The following is a 12,163-nucleotide window of genomic DNA, read 5'->3' as shown; positions in this document are numbered from 1 at the left end:
TTATTTTACAGGTCAAACTCTAACCCGTGAACAAAATTACACTACTTGGAGATGGGATTTATATTGCACAATTACTATTACAAGAAATATCTTGGTACATTTTTAATTTGTTTCACAATCAAAAAGCTATTCAAAAATACATTAGTAACAATTACGATATTATACTGTGATTCATTTTACAGTGAGTTACTTGTCACTAGCTGCCAGTTGATAACTGGGATTCTTTTCACAGTAGTATATTGTGATTCATTTTACAGTGAGTTACTTGTCACTAGCTGCCAGTTGATAACTGTGATTCTTTTCACAGTAGTATATTGTGATTCTTTTTACAGTGAGTTACTTGTCACTAGCTGCCAGTTGATAACTGTGATTCTTTTCACAGTAGTATATTGTGATTCTTTTTACAGTGAGTTACTTGTCACTAGCTGCCAGTTGATAACTGTGATTCTTTTCACAGTAGTATATTGTGATTCATTTTACAGTTAGTTACTTGTCACTAGCTGCCAGTTGATAACTGTGATTCTTTTCACAGTAGTATATTGTGATTCATTTTACAGTGAGTTACTTGTCACTAGCTGCCAGTTGATAACTGTGATTCTTTTCACAGTAGTATATTGTGATTCATTTTACAGTGAGTTACTTGTCACTAGCTGCCAGTTGATAACTGTGATTCTTTTCACAGTAGTATATTGTGATTCATTTTACAGTTAGTTACTTGTCACTAGCTGCCAGTTAATAACTGTGAATTTCACAGTTCGTTCGTTACAGTGCAGCTAGTCCGGCTAATAACGGCTTTACTACACTACTCTTTTTGTTGTAATAGTTGGTTGACGGATTGTTGCTATTGCAAGCAGCTTTTTGGTGTTGCACGTATTGCGGTTTACTTCCCGATACGGAAATGAGGACGAATACGTTGTCGTGGCAACGCTACGCTTCAGTACCGTACAGACGGATGTAAGCGCGCAGCCGAATTCTCACCAAAACCAAGAGCACTCAGACCAATGTTGGTTATGAAGTGTGATGGTTTAATCATCCAGGTGTTTTAGCTATTGTTGAAAATATATTTTTCTTTAAAAAATAAAGCATTTTTCATTGTCCTTCAAATTTGCCGATACTCATCAGGTTGTGATTGACACACCTGATATTGTACTTTACATTACTTCATTTTCATAGGAGTCGATCAAATAGTTTTCCTACATTAGTATGTTATTTGTTAAACATGCATATACAACGAGTATTCTGCATGTGTTTGTAACACCTCATTAAGATATGGAATTACGCTTTGAGCAGAAAAAAAACCCAGACACAAATCTGTGACAAATATATAATATATCGTAAAAAAATGGTTAAAGTTGATAAAAAAATATAAGACATTGAATTATACAAATGATTGAGTACTTTGAAAAAATAATATTGAGTACACGGGGTGTATCAGAGATCCTTAAAAAATACATCAAGCACTATTTTGCAAAAAAGGATGTGGAGACAACACAAGTGTCTTCCTTAGGGTGAACCTAATTTCTGGCATCTGCTTCTTTTCCCCGGGTGTACTGTGGCCCTCTTTCTGCCCCACTTCATAGTTCACGCGATGGAGGATGGTGGTAATGTCTTCACCCCTAAAAACAATTTGAAACAAAACATACTATTATCCCTAGCAGGGCACGTTATGATTAAGTGTACAGTATACATTTGATTAAATCATTTATGCTATTTACAACATATTGTGGATAATTCACTAACTATTTATTCATTTCTGAGTTTGACATTTACCTCTCACAGCCCTTCTTTAGTTGCTCACACACAGATTGGACAAACCAGCTCCCTTCAGTGACGTGTCTGAAAGATAAATGATCTTCCACAGTGGCAACGGCAACCAGGACATCAGCCTGCAGTGGGATGGTTGGCGAGGGAGAATCATCAGCCTCTACACCTTCCAACACTCCGTGCTGTGTTAGCCCTCCCTGACAGGCCTGGATCAGGAACACTTTGGGCTTGCCGATGAGGGTTGTGTTAGCAGGCGGCATGAATGTTCCAATTATTTTTTTGATGGAAAGAGGCTGGCCGTCAATACCGAGGACTACACCCTTCTGTCCATGACTGAGAATACAGCAGAGGAAGGCATCGCCGTGCCGAGGGGCCTCCTGAAGAGCAGTGAATTTGCTGCCGGTCCACTCCTCTACTTTGAACTCCTGCAGCTGAGTGAGGTCGCTCTGCGAAGCGAAGCATTTCAGGGCCCGCTCCATCTGGTCCTTGGTTTGGTCTTTACACATCAGCGCCCTGAAGCCCAGCCAGCTGAACACCTCGGCCAAACATTCTGCAGGAAAATGTCATGAAGAAAAACCAGAGTTATGCTTCAACCAGAACAGAATTGTGTAAATCTCTCCGTTACATACCAGCGTCTTTGTTAGTTCCACGCCTCGGTTTGTTGAAATTCTCATTGTTAATTATCACGCAGAGGCCTCTGGGGCGGCTGTTCAATTCATACTGCTCGTCCTGAAAACAGTTGAACCAGACACACTGTGTGACACAAACACAAAATGAAGAAACTAACTGGGGTGGAGCATTTTTCTGCCATTTCAATACATTCAATGACTTTTACTGAAGAGGTACACCTGATTTTCTTTACTGGTTTGAATTTATATTGTATTGCAGAGCCAATATTCAAGTATGTTAAAACAGCATAATAAGCAAGTAATGTGTCTACAAACTAAAAACCCATTTAATTGATTGGATTGATAGCAACATGCTTGCTGCTGCTGCGCCGCTGTTTGCTACGCTGCTACAGTTGTGATTTTTCTTTTACTTTGAGCACGTTATGCATACCGGTTTATGTTGGACTAATACTTCAATAAACCTGTCAAAACGCATCATTGGATCGGAGCGGAATTTTTCTTTGGTACAGCGCGTCACAATCCGCTACACCCATAACTTAGCCTCTCAGCGACTGTTTATTTGAATACATGTCGCTACACAGGCCGTCGGCTGATACTATCCCACCCCACTTCCTACTCGATTTAACTCACCCACACCCAACAAGTATACACTTTGTGTTCCAGCCAGCAGCTAGCTGCTTCCTTCCCCTCGCTGTTTATGTGCCTCAAAACAGCCCAAAACCGTGAACTCGCCGCTTGCGCCCGTGAGGGTTCCATTGACTTTCTAACTACATAACTTTCTTTTGAATTTTGAAGACGGACAGTTTTTTTTTTGCTAATGTGACTTTTAAACCAATTAACAGACGTGTCTTGACTTCTTTCATCCAACGACATTGACAGCACCAAAACAGAAACGTCCCTAACTGTTTGAAACAAAACACTTTATTCAGATCACAGAGGTTGTGTTTTTTTTGCAAAATCACACAGCTAAGTATTTGTTTTTACAACTACCTACTAAGTTTAATTTTATCGGCTACTGATAGTCCTCTCCTTTCTCAAGAAAAAGAGAGAAGATATAACTTAACCAAATACAATTCTAAAATTCAGAATGAAGTTGAAAGGATGAATAATATGAAATGCTTTTTTAGCATGTGAACTCAGGGTTGTCCTTTCAGAGTGAAGAGGCTTTCGGGCTTGTTTCTAGAAGACGGCTGGGGGCAAAAGGGGCAAAGTACTCTCTGGCAAACTTAAAGACGTCATCTGGTTTTCTCAACAGCAGAGACTCCAGGAAGTCAGCTGTGAGGGCCCGGATCTCTGGATGACGTCTCAGGTACGAGGTATGGTCCGCCTTCAGCTCCTCCTGCCCCAACGAGACAAAGTGGCACATTCACATTCTGCTCTGTTTTGTTCAAAGGATGCATAAGATGAGATGATGAGGGAATGGATACATGTTTGGTTAAGAGGAAACCTTATTCTTCAGACAGTCTCAATAAATCTCTTCATAACACGAGAACATTATTGGTTACCTTTCTGTCCCAAAACTTGGAGCGCATCTGCATGTCTTCTTCCCAAACCAGAGGGATCTTCTCAAAACCTATCACACAGACATTGTGACTATGTTTCATGAGAAAATGTTTTCTAGGGGTGTGTGACAGGGGTTTACCTTTTTCTAGCTGTGATTGCAGCTGCAGAAGCCTCATAGAAACTGGTGATCCCACCTGCACTCTGCTGGCCATGTGCCTAAGAACATTAACGTCTCAAAAAATCAAGTAACTACACGTTGTTTTGATGAAAAAGAGACTTCACAAATTCATGAAAATTCAGGTATACCGTTGTATTCAACTGGTGGCTGTACCATGAAATGCCATGAAAACACCAACACCCCCACCTCTCAACACACACACGCAAAAAGACACAGTGATCCACATTGTTGGGCAGGGAGACTGTCCAACGTCATTCAGCTTACCCATCCGCTAGGAAGTAGCACTGCCAGGTAATGGGACTGTCTTCCGAAGAGTGAACAGTCCTCTCCACCCCAAAAACCTCCACGGTGTCATCCCCAACCTCCAACTGCTTCAGACCCAGCGCGCTCTGACCGCAGAGAAACAGATGATCAGAGTTCACTCTTCAAACTAGACACAGAGTGACCAGGAGGTGTTGGAATTATCACCATCCGTTATATCTATTTGGTTAAATATACATGTGTGTAAACATTTGAAACCCATACACATTACACTTTCATATTGAGAACAAGTGCAAATATATTCATTTTCACCGTAGTAAGGATTAAAGTCTCCTTTAGACACAAATAACTGAAGAGGCATTAAGGCTTTTTTTTTACTAAGGAAGCAAGGCAGATGTAGGGTGAGCTATAAAAATGGTGATCATAAAAAAGACAAGTGATGGCTGCTAGGGCTGTGATAAACCATGCGAACATAACTCACACGCACATGACATATGAGATTTACTGGGTTTTCTTTAAAAAAAAGATTGACGTATCTATGCAAAACCAAAAAAAGAGCTGAAAAGGACACAAGCAATAACTCAGGTTGTTTCTTTGCTTGCAGAATTAACTTAAATCTACTCTCTCTGATGTGCGTTCTTCATTGATCATCAGGACAACACCAGGTATTAAGTGTAGCAGAAGAATAGAGTTGGGGAGCGCTAGATGAGACTTCATCAACTGGTCCGCTCCAAAATTTGTTTTCCACAACATTGGTGTGTCAAATTGACATAATCACTCACGAAAGTGGTGTGGAGGATGTGTAATCCCTGGTCAAAGGAGATCAAGGTCATGTGCTCAGGCACCTTCCTCCTAAGAGCAAACAGGCGCATGAGCAGCAAGTTGGACCCTTCGGTAACGAGCCCGTTTAGGACAGACATGGGATAAGAGACGCTCTTCATTGTTGTCTCCTGTGTACACACACACACACGCACACACACAAAGTTTTGCACTGACAGTAAATTCACAACAGCAATTTCGTTGACTAATGGTAAATGTTTGTATAAAACAGTTTGGAGACAATATTAATTCCAACATTTGAATCCAGATTTAACAAAATGCTCCAAGTGCTTTGCTCGCTCATCCAGATGTCAGCATTTTAAACATGGAAACGCTCCTCATATTTGTCACATCAAAATGTTTACAGGGTTGATGTTGATTTGACAATGATATGAACAGTTGATGGCCATCCAACTCTATGTCCTTCTCTCACCTCTCCTACAGTGGTAACCTTATTGATCAGCATCTGTCCGTCATGCTGCACCATGTGACACTTCTTGTCCAAACTGTGACCATCAAGCTGAAAAGGGGATTCAAAGTGGATGAATGAAAACAAAGCAAAAAGTGACAGATGTGGTAGTAACGAAAGTCAGCCAAGTGCCCCGGCACAATGTTAAATTGAGACAGGACGACTTACCTTGACATACTCATGGTAGTCTTCCTCCAGCACCTCCAGCTCCGTGGTTAGGTAGGCTTAAATGGACAACAATTGAGGACGTGAAGAAAAAGGTATGTGTAACATATGTAAACAGACAACACTATATGTTGGTGCTGCCCTCACCTGTCACTGTAGTCCCACAGGGGGAGTCGTCGATGGCTCCCTGGCTCTGAGCATGCAGGAGCAGACATGGCTGCTGGACTCTTCGGGCAAACTCCACCGTCACACTGAATCTCCCCAGGTCACGGCCCCCCTCTGACACGGTCACCAGAGAGTCTGGGAACACACACTTCAGCAGCTCTGCAGGCTCTGGGGTGTGTGTGTGTGTGCGGGTGGGGGGGGGGGGGGTTAAGTTCGAAAATGCGCCTTATAAAGAAAGGTTTAAATTACGCACTTTGTACTGTATGTTTTGAGGAGACTCGGGATGTGCCAAAACCAGGTGCTGCCACTCGCAGCTTCCGTCTCACGACCCTCCTCCTGTCCTGAGACGTTTTACTAAACTCACCAATACTGGACAGGAACGTGAGCGCTTCGTCGGATGCTTTCAACTCCCCTCCGAGGTCGAGCCCCTCAATCCCGGCCAAGGCTCCGGCAGGTGTCTCCTCTTCCAGCGGAGCCTCCATTTCTACCGCTGCCGTCGTTTGAAGGCAGCTGGTCCGGCTAATAACGGCTTTACTACACTACTCTTTTTGTTGTAATAGTTGGTTGACGGATTGTTGCTATTGCAAGCAGCTTTTTGGTGTTGCACGTATTGCGGTTTACTTCCCGATACGGAAATGAGGACGAATACGTTGTCGTGGCAACGCTACGCTTCAGTACCGTACAGACGGATGTAAGCGCGCAGCCGAATTCTCACCAAAACCAAGAGCACTCAGACCAATGTTGGTTATGAAGTGTGATGGTTTAATCATCCAGGTGTTTTAGCTATTGTTGAAAATATATTTTTCTTTAAAAAATAAAGCATTTTTCATTGTCCTTCAAATTTGCCGATACTCATCAGGTTGTGATTGACACACCTGATATTGTACTTTACATTACTTTATTTTCATAGGAGTCGATCAAATAGTTTTCCTACATTAGTATGTTATTTGTTAAACATGCATATACAACGAGTATTCTGCATGTGTTTGTAACACCTCATTAAGATATGGAATTACGCTTTGAGCAGAAAAAAAACCCAGACACAAATCTGTGACAAATATATAATATATCGTAAAAAAATGGTTAAAGTTGATAAAAAAATACAAGACATTGAATTATACAAATGATTGAGTACTTTGAAAAAATAATATTGAGTACACGGGGTGTATCAGAGATCCTTAAAAAATACATCAAGCACTATTTTGCAAAAAAGGATGTGGAGACAACACAAGTGTCTTCCTTAGGGTGAACCTAATTTCTGGCATCTGCTTCTTTTCCCCGGGTGTACTGTGGCCCTCTTTCTGCCCCACTTCATAGTTCACGCGATGGAGGATGGTGGTAATGTCTTCACCCCTAAAAACAATTTGAAACAAAACATACTATTATCCCTAGCAGGGCACGTTATGATTAAGTGTACAGTATACATTTGATTAAATCATTTATGCTATTTACAACATATTGTGGATAATTCACTAACTATTTATTCATTTCTGAGTTTGACATTTACCTCTCACAGCCCTTCTTTAGTTGCTCACACACAGATTGGACAAACCAGCTCCCTTCAGTGACGTGTCTGAAAGATAAATGATCTTCCACAGTGGCAACGGCAACCAGGACATCAGCCTGCAGTGGGATGGTTGGCGAGGGAGAATCATCAGCCTCTACACCTTCCAACACTCCGTGCTGTGTTAGCCCTCCCTGACAGGCCTGGATCAGGAACACTTTGGGCTTGCCGATGAGGGTTGTGTTAGCAGGCGGCATGAATGTTCCAATTATTTTTTTGATGGAAAGAGGCTGGCCGTCAATACCGAGGACTACACCCTTCTGTCCATGACTGAGAATACAGCAGAGGAAGGCATCGCCGTGCCGAGGGGCCTCCTGAAGAGCAGTGAATTTGCTGCCGGTCCACTCCTCTACTTTGAACTCCTGCAGCTGAGTGAGGTCGCTCTGCGAAGCGAAGCATTTCAGGGCCCGCTCCATCTGGTCCTTGGTTTGGTCTTTACACATCAGCGCCCTGAAGCCCAGCCAGCTGAACACCTCGGCCAAACATTCTGCAGGAAAATGTCATGAAGAAAAACCAGAGTTATGCTTCAACCAGAACAGAATTGTGTAAATCTCTCCGTTACATACCAGCGTCTTTGTTAGTTCCACGCCTCGGTTTGTTGAAATTCTCATTGTTAATTATCACGCAGAGGCCTCTGGGGCGGCTGTTCAATTCATACTGCTCGTCCTGAAAACAGTTGAACCAGACACACTGTGTGACACAAACACAAAATGAAGAAACTAACTGGGGTGGAGCATTTTTCTGCCATTTCAATACATTCAATGACTTTTACTGAAGAGGTACACCTGATTTTCTTTACTGGTTTGAATTTATATTGTATTGCAGAGCCAATATTCAAGTATGTTAAAACAGCATAATAAGCAAGTAATGTGTCTACAAACTAAAAACCCATTTAATTGATTGGATTGATAGCAACATGCTTGCTGCTGCTGCGCCGCTGTTTGCTACGCTGCTACAGTTGTGATTTTTCTTTTACTTTGAGCACGTTATGCATACCGGTTTATGTTGGACTAATACTTCAATAAACCTGTCAAAACGCATCATTGGATCGGAGCGGAATTTTTCTTTGGTACAGCGCGTCACAATCCGCTACACCCATAACTTAGCCTCTCAGCGACTGTTTATTTGAATACATGTCGCTACACAGGCCGTCGGCTGATACTATCCCACCCCACTTCCTACTCGATTTAACTCACCCACACCCAACAAGTATACACTTTGTGTTCCAGCCAGCAGCTAGCTGCTTCCTTCCCCTCGCTGTTTATGTGCCTCAAAACAGCCCAAAACCGTGAACTCGCCGCTTGCGCCCGTGAGGGTTCCATTGACTTTCTAACTACATAACTTTCTTTTGAATTTTGAAGACGGACAGTTTTTTTTTTGCTAATGTGACTTTTAAACCAATTAACAGACGTGTCTTGACTTCTTTCATCCAACGACATTGACAGCACCAAAACAGAAACGTCCCTAACTGTTTGAAACAAAACACTTTATTCAGATCACAGAGGTTGTGTTTTTTTTGCAAAATCACACAGCTAAGTATTTGTTTTTACAACTACCTACTAAGTTTAATTTTATCGGCTACTGATAGTCCTCTCCTTTCTCAAGAAAAAGAGAGAAGATATAACTTAACCAAATACAATTCTAAAATTCAGAATGAAGTTGAAAGGATGAATAATATGAAATGCTTTTTTAGCATGTGAACTCAGGGTTGTCCTTTCAGAGTGAAGAGGCTTTCGGGCTTGTTTCTAGAAGACGGCTGGGGGCAAAAGGGGCAAAGTACTCTCTGGCAAACTTAAAGACGTCATCTGGTTTTCTCAACAGCAGAGACTCCAGGAAGTCAGCTGTGAGGGCCCGGATCTCTGGATGACGTCTCAGGTACGAGGTATGGTCCGCCTTCAGCTCCTCCTGCCCCAACGAGACAAAGTGGCACATTCACATTCTGCTCTGTTTTGTTCAAAGGATGCATAAGATGAGATGATGAGGGAATGGATACATGTTTGGTTAAGAGGAAACCTTATTCTTCAGACAGTCTCAATAAATCTCTTCATAACACGAGAACATTATTGGTTACCTTTCTGTCCCAAAACTTGGAGCGCATCTGCATGTCTTCTTCCCAAACCAGAGGGATCTTCTCAAAACCTATCACACAGACATTGTGACTATGTTTCATGAGAAAATGTTTTCTAGGGGTGTGTGACAGGGGTTTACCTTTTTCTAGCTGTGATTGCAGCTGCAGAAGCCTCATAGAAACTGGTGATCCCACCTGCACTCTGCTGGCCATGTGCCTAAGAACATTAACGTCTCAAAAAATCAAGTAACTACACGTTGTTTTGATGAAAAAGAGACTTCACAAATTCATGAAAATTCAGGTATACCGTTGTATTCAACTGGTGGCTGTACCATGAAATGCCATGAAAACACCAACACCCCCACCTCTCAACACACACACGCAAAAAGACACAGTGATCCACATTGTTGGGCAGGGAGACTGTCCAACGTCATTCAGCTTACCCATCCGCTAGGAAGTAGCACTGCCAGGTAATGGGACTGTCTCCCGAAGAGTCAACAGTCTCCTCCACCCCAAAAACTTCTACGGTGTCATCCCCAACCTCCAACTGCTTCAGACCCAGCTCGCTCTGACCGCAGAGAAACAGATGATCAGAGTTCACTCTTCAAACTAGACACAGAGTGACCAGGAGGTGTTGGAATTATCACCATCCGTTTGGTCTATTTGGTTAAATATACATGTGTGTAAACATTTGAAACCCATACACATTACACTTTCATATTGAGAACAAGTGCAAACATATTCATTTTCACCTTAGTAAGGATTAAAGTCTCCTTTAGACACAAATAACTGAAGAGGCATTAAGGCTTTTTTTTTACTAAGGAAGCACCGCAGATGTAGGGTGAGCTATAAAAATGGTGATCATAAAAAAGACAAGTGAAGGCTGCTAGGGAATTAACTTAAATCTACTCTCTCTGATGTGCGTTCTTCATTGATCATCAGGACAACACCAGGTATTAAGTGTAGCAGAAGAATAGAGTTGGGGAGCGCTAGATGAGACTTCATCAACTGGTCCGGTCCAAAATTTGTTTTCCACAACATTGGTGTGTAAAATTGACATAATCACTCACAAAAGTGGTTTGGAGGATGTGTAATCCCTGGTCAAAGGAGATCAAGGTCATGTGCTCAGGCACCTTCCTCCTAAGAGCGAACAGGCGCATGAGCAGCAAGTTGGACCCTTCGGTAACGAGCCCGTTTAGGACAGACATGGGATAAGAGACGCTCTTCATTGTTGTCTCCTGTGTACACACACACACACACAAAGTTTTGCACTGACAGTAAATTCACAACAACAATTTCGTTGACTAATGGTAAATGTTTGCATAAAACAGTTTGGAGACAATATTAATTCCAACATTTGAATCCAGATTTAACAAAATGCTCCAGGTGCTTTGCTCGCTCATCCAGATGTCAGCATTTTAAACATGGAAACGCTCCTCATATTTGTCACATCAAAATGTTTACAGGGTTGATGTTGATTTGACAATGATATGAACAGTTGATGGCCATCCAACTCTATGTCCTTCTCTCACCTCTCCTACAGTGGTAACCTTATTGATCAGCATCTGTCCGTCATGCTGCACCATGTGACACTTCATGTCCAAACTGTGACCATCAAGCTGAAAAGGGGATTCAAAGTGGATGAATGAAAACAAAGCAAAAAGTGACAGATGTGGTAGTAACGAAAGTCAGCCAAGTGCCCCGGCACAATGTTAAATTGAGACAGGACGACTTACCTTGACATACTCATGGTAGTCTTCCTCCAGCACCTCCAGCTCCGTGGTTAGGTAGGCTTAAATGGACAACAATTGAGGACGTGAAGAAAAAGGTATGTGTAACATATGTAAACAGACAACACTATATGTTGGTGCTGCCCTCACCTGTCACTGTAGTCCCACAGGGGGAGTCGTCGATGGCTCCCTGGCTCTGAGCATGCAGGAGCAGACATGGCTGCTGGACTCTTCGGGCAAACTCCACCGTCACACTGAATCTCCCCAGGTCACGGCCCCCCTCTGACACGGTCACCAGAGAGTCTGGGAACACACACTTCAGCAGCTCTGCAGGCTCTGGGGTGTGTGTGTGTGTGCGGGTGGGGGGGGGGGGGGTTAAGTTCGAAAATGCGCCTTATAAAGAAAGGTTTAAATTACGCACTTTGTACTGTATGTTTTGAGGAGACTCGGGATGTGCCAAAACCAGGTGCTGCCACTCGCAGCTTCCGTCTCACGACCCTCCTCCCGTCCTGAGACGTTTTACTAAACTCACCAATACTGGACAGGAACGTGAGCGCTTCGTCGGATGCTTTCAACTCCCCTCCGAGGTCGAGCCCCTCAATCCCGGCCAAGGCTCCGGCAGGTGTCTCCTCTTCCAGCGGAGCCTCCATTTCTACCGCTGCCGTCGTTTGAAGGCAGCTAATCCGGCTAATAACGGCTTTACTACACTACTCTTTTTGTTGTAATAGTTGGTTGACGGATTGTTGCTATTGCAAGCAGCTTTTTGGTGTTGCACGTATTGCGGTTTACTTCCCGATACGGAAATGAGGACGAATACGTTGTCGTGGCAACGCTACGCTTCAGTACCG

The 12,163-nt window shown here is 42.8% G+C and overlaps 4 protein-coding genes across 7 annotated transcripts; all 4 read right to left on the bottom strand.

Moving 5' to 3' along the window:
- Positions 1 to 950: 950 nt before the first annotated feature.
- LOC119209566 (caspase-8-like) lies at positions 951 to 2,821 on the bottom strand. The gene is made up of 4 exons (XM_037458978.2): positions 2,804 to 2,821; positions 2,394 to 2,592; positions 1,771 to 2,314; positions 951 to 1,616 (listed from the first exon to the last, which is right to left on the bottom strand). The coding sequence occupies exons 1-4, from the start codon at positions 2,819 to 2,821 to the stop codon at positions 1,454 to 1,456; spliced, it is 924 nt and encodes a 307-aa protein (XP_037314875.2). The 3' UTR covers positions 951 to 1,453.
- A 722-nt stretch (positions 2,822 to 3,543) lies between these two features.
- On the bottom strand, positions 3,544 to 6,574 carry LOC134105161 (ciliogenesis-associated TTC17-interacting protein-like). 3 transcript variants are annotated; one of them, XM_062557697.1, is made up of 9 exons: positions 6,318 to 6,574; positions 5,936 to 6,121; positions 5,792 to 5,847; positions 5,588 to 5,674; positions 5,118 to 5,285; positions 4,339 to 4,463; positions 4,036 to 4,112; positions 3,899 to 3,966; positions 3,544 to 3,732 (listed from the first exon to the last, which is right to left on the bottom strand). In XM_062557697.1, exons 1-9 carry the CDS (start codon positions 6,433 to 6,435, stop codon positions 3,544 to 3,546), a joined length of 1,074 nt encoding a protein of 357 aa, XP_062413681.1. In that variant the 5' UTR covers positions 6,436 to 6,574. The 3 variants fall into 3 exon arrangements, with proteins under 3 accessions (XP_062413681.1, XP_062413680.1, XP_062413682.1); XM_062557696.1 differs by having other exon boundaries at positions 3,899 to 4,112; XM_062557698.1 differs by lacking the exon at positions 5,118 to 5,285 and having other exon boundaries at positions 3,899 to 4,112.
- A 349-nt stretch (positions 6,575 to 6,923) lies between these two features.
- Positions 6,924 to 8,511, bottom strand: LOC134105280 (caspase-8-like). Its single transcript, XM_062557864.1, has 4 exons — positions 8,494 to 8,511; positions 8,084 to 8,282; positions 7,461 to 8,004; positions 6,924 to 7,306 (listed from the first exon to the last, which is right to left on the bottom strand). Exons 1-4 carry the CDS (start codon positions 8,509 to 8,511, stop codon positions 7,144 to 7,146), a joined length of 924 nt encoding a protein of 307 aa, XP_062413848.1. The 3' UTR covers positions 6,924 to 7,143.
- On the bottom strand, positions 8,274 to 12,133 carry LOC134105163 (ciliogenesis-associated TTC17-interacting protein-like). Of its 2 annotated transcripts, XM_062557701.1 has the most exons (9): positions 11,848 to 12,133; positions 11,466 to 11,651; positions 11,322 to 11,377; positions 11,118 to 11,204; positions 10,656 to 10,823; positions 10,029 to 10,153; positions 9,726 to 9,802; positions 9,589 to 9,656; positions 8,274 to 9,422 (listed from the first exon to the last, which is right to left on the bottom strand). In XM_062557701.1, exons 1-9 carry the CDS (start codon positions 11,963 to 11,965, stop codon positions 9,234 to 9,236), a joined length of 1,074 nt encoding a protein of 357 aa, XP_062413685.1. In that variant the 5' UTR covers positions 11,966 to 12,133; the 3' UTR covers positions 8,274 to 9,233. The 2 variants fall into 2 exon arrangements, with proteins under 2 accessions (XP_062413685.1, XP_062413684.1); XM_062557700.1 differs by having other exon boundaries at positions 9,589 to 9,802.
- Positions 12,134 to 12,163: the final 30 nt, after the last annotated feature.

This window comes from Pungitius pungitius, chromosome 15, assembly GCF_949316345.1.
Source record: "Pungitius pungitius chromosome 15, fPunPun2.1, whole genome shotgun sequence".
NCBI lineage: Eukaryota > Metazoa > Chordata > Actinopteri > Perciformes > Gasterosteidae > Pungitius > Pungitius pungitius.
This window is presented reverse-complemented; position numbering and strand designations above follow the sequence as displayed.

Excerpts from the sequence above, each read along its gene's own strand:
- LOC119209566 (XM_037458978.2), bottom strand. Across the intron at positions 2,315-2,393 it reads TGGAACTAACAAAGACGCTG|AATGTTTGGCCGAGGTGTTC; the intron begins GTATGTAACGGA and ends ATTTTCCTGCAG. Across the intron at positions 1,617-1,770 it reads CTAAAGAAGGGCTGTGAGAG|GGGTGAAGACATTACCACCA; the intron begins GTAAATGTCAAA and ends AATTGTTTTTAG.
- LOC134105161 (XM_062557696.1), bottom strand. The coding sequence starts at position 6,435 with ATGGAGGCTCCGCTGGAAGAGGAGACACCTGCCGGAGCCTTGGCCGGG. Across the intron at positions 5,675-5,791 it reads ACTACCATGAGTATGTCAAG|CTTGATGGTCACAGTTTGGA; the intron begins GTAAGTCGTCCT and ends TCCCCTTTTCAG. Across the intron at positions 5,286-5,587 it reads AGGTTACCACTGTAGGAGAG|GAGACAACAATGAAGAGCGT; the intron begins GTGAGAGAAGGA and ends GTGTGTACACAG.
- LOC134105280 (XM_062557864.1), bottom strand. Across the intron at positions 8,005-8,083 it reads TGGAACTAACAAAGACGCTG|AATGTTTGGCCGAGGTGTTC; the intron begins GTATGTAACGGA and ends ATTTTCCTGCAG. Across the intron at positions 7,307-7,460 it reads CTAAAGAAGGGCTGTGAGAG|GGGTGAAGACATTACCACCA; the intron begins GTAAATGTCAAA and ends AATTGTTTTTAG.
- LOC134105163 (XM_062557700.1), bottom strand. The coding sequence starts at position 11,965 with ATGGAGGCTCCGCTGGAAGAGGAGACACCTGCCGGAGCCTTGGCCGGG. Across the intron at positions 11,205-11,321 it reads ACTACCATGAGTATGTCAAG|CTTGATGGTCACAGTTTGGA; the intron begins GTAAGTCGTCCT and ends TCCCCTTTTCAG. Across the intron at positions 10,154-10,655 it reads ACATCCTCCAAACCACTTTT|AGCGAGCTGGGTCTGAAGCA; the intron begins GTGAGTGATTAT and ends CTCTGCGGTCAG.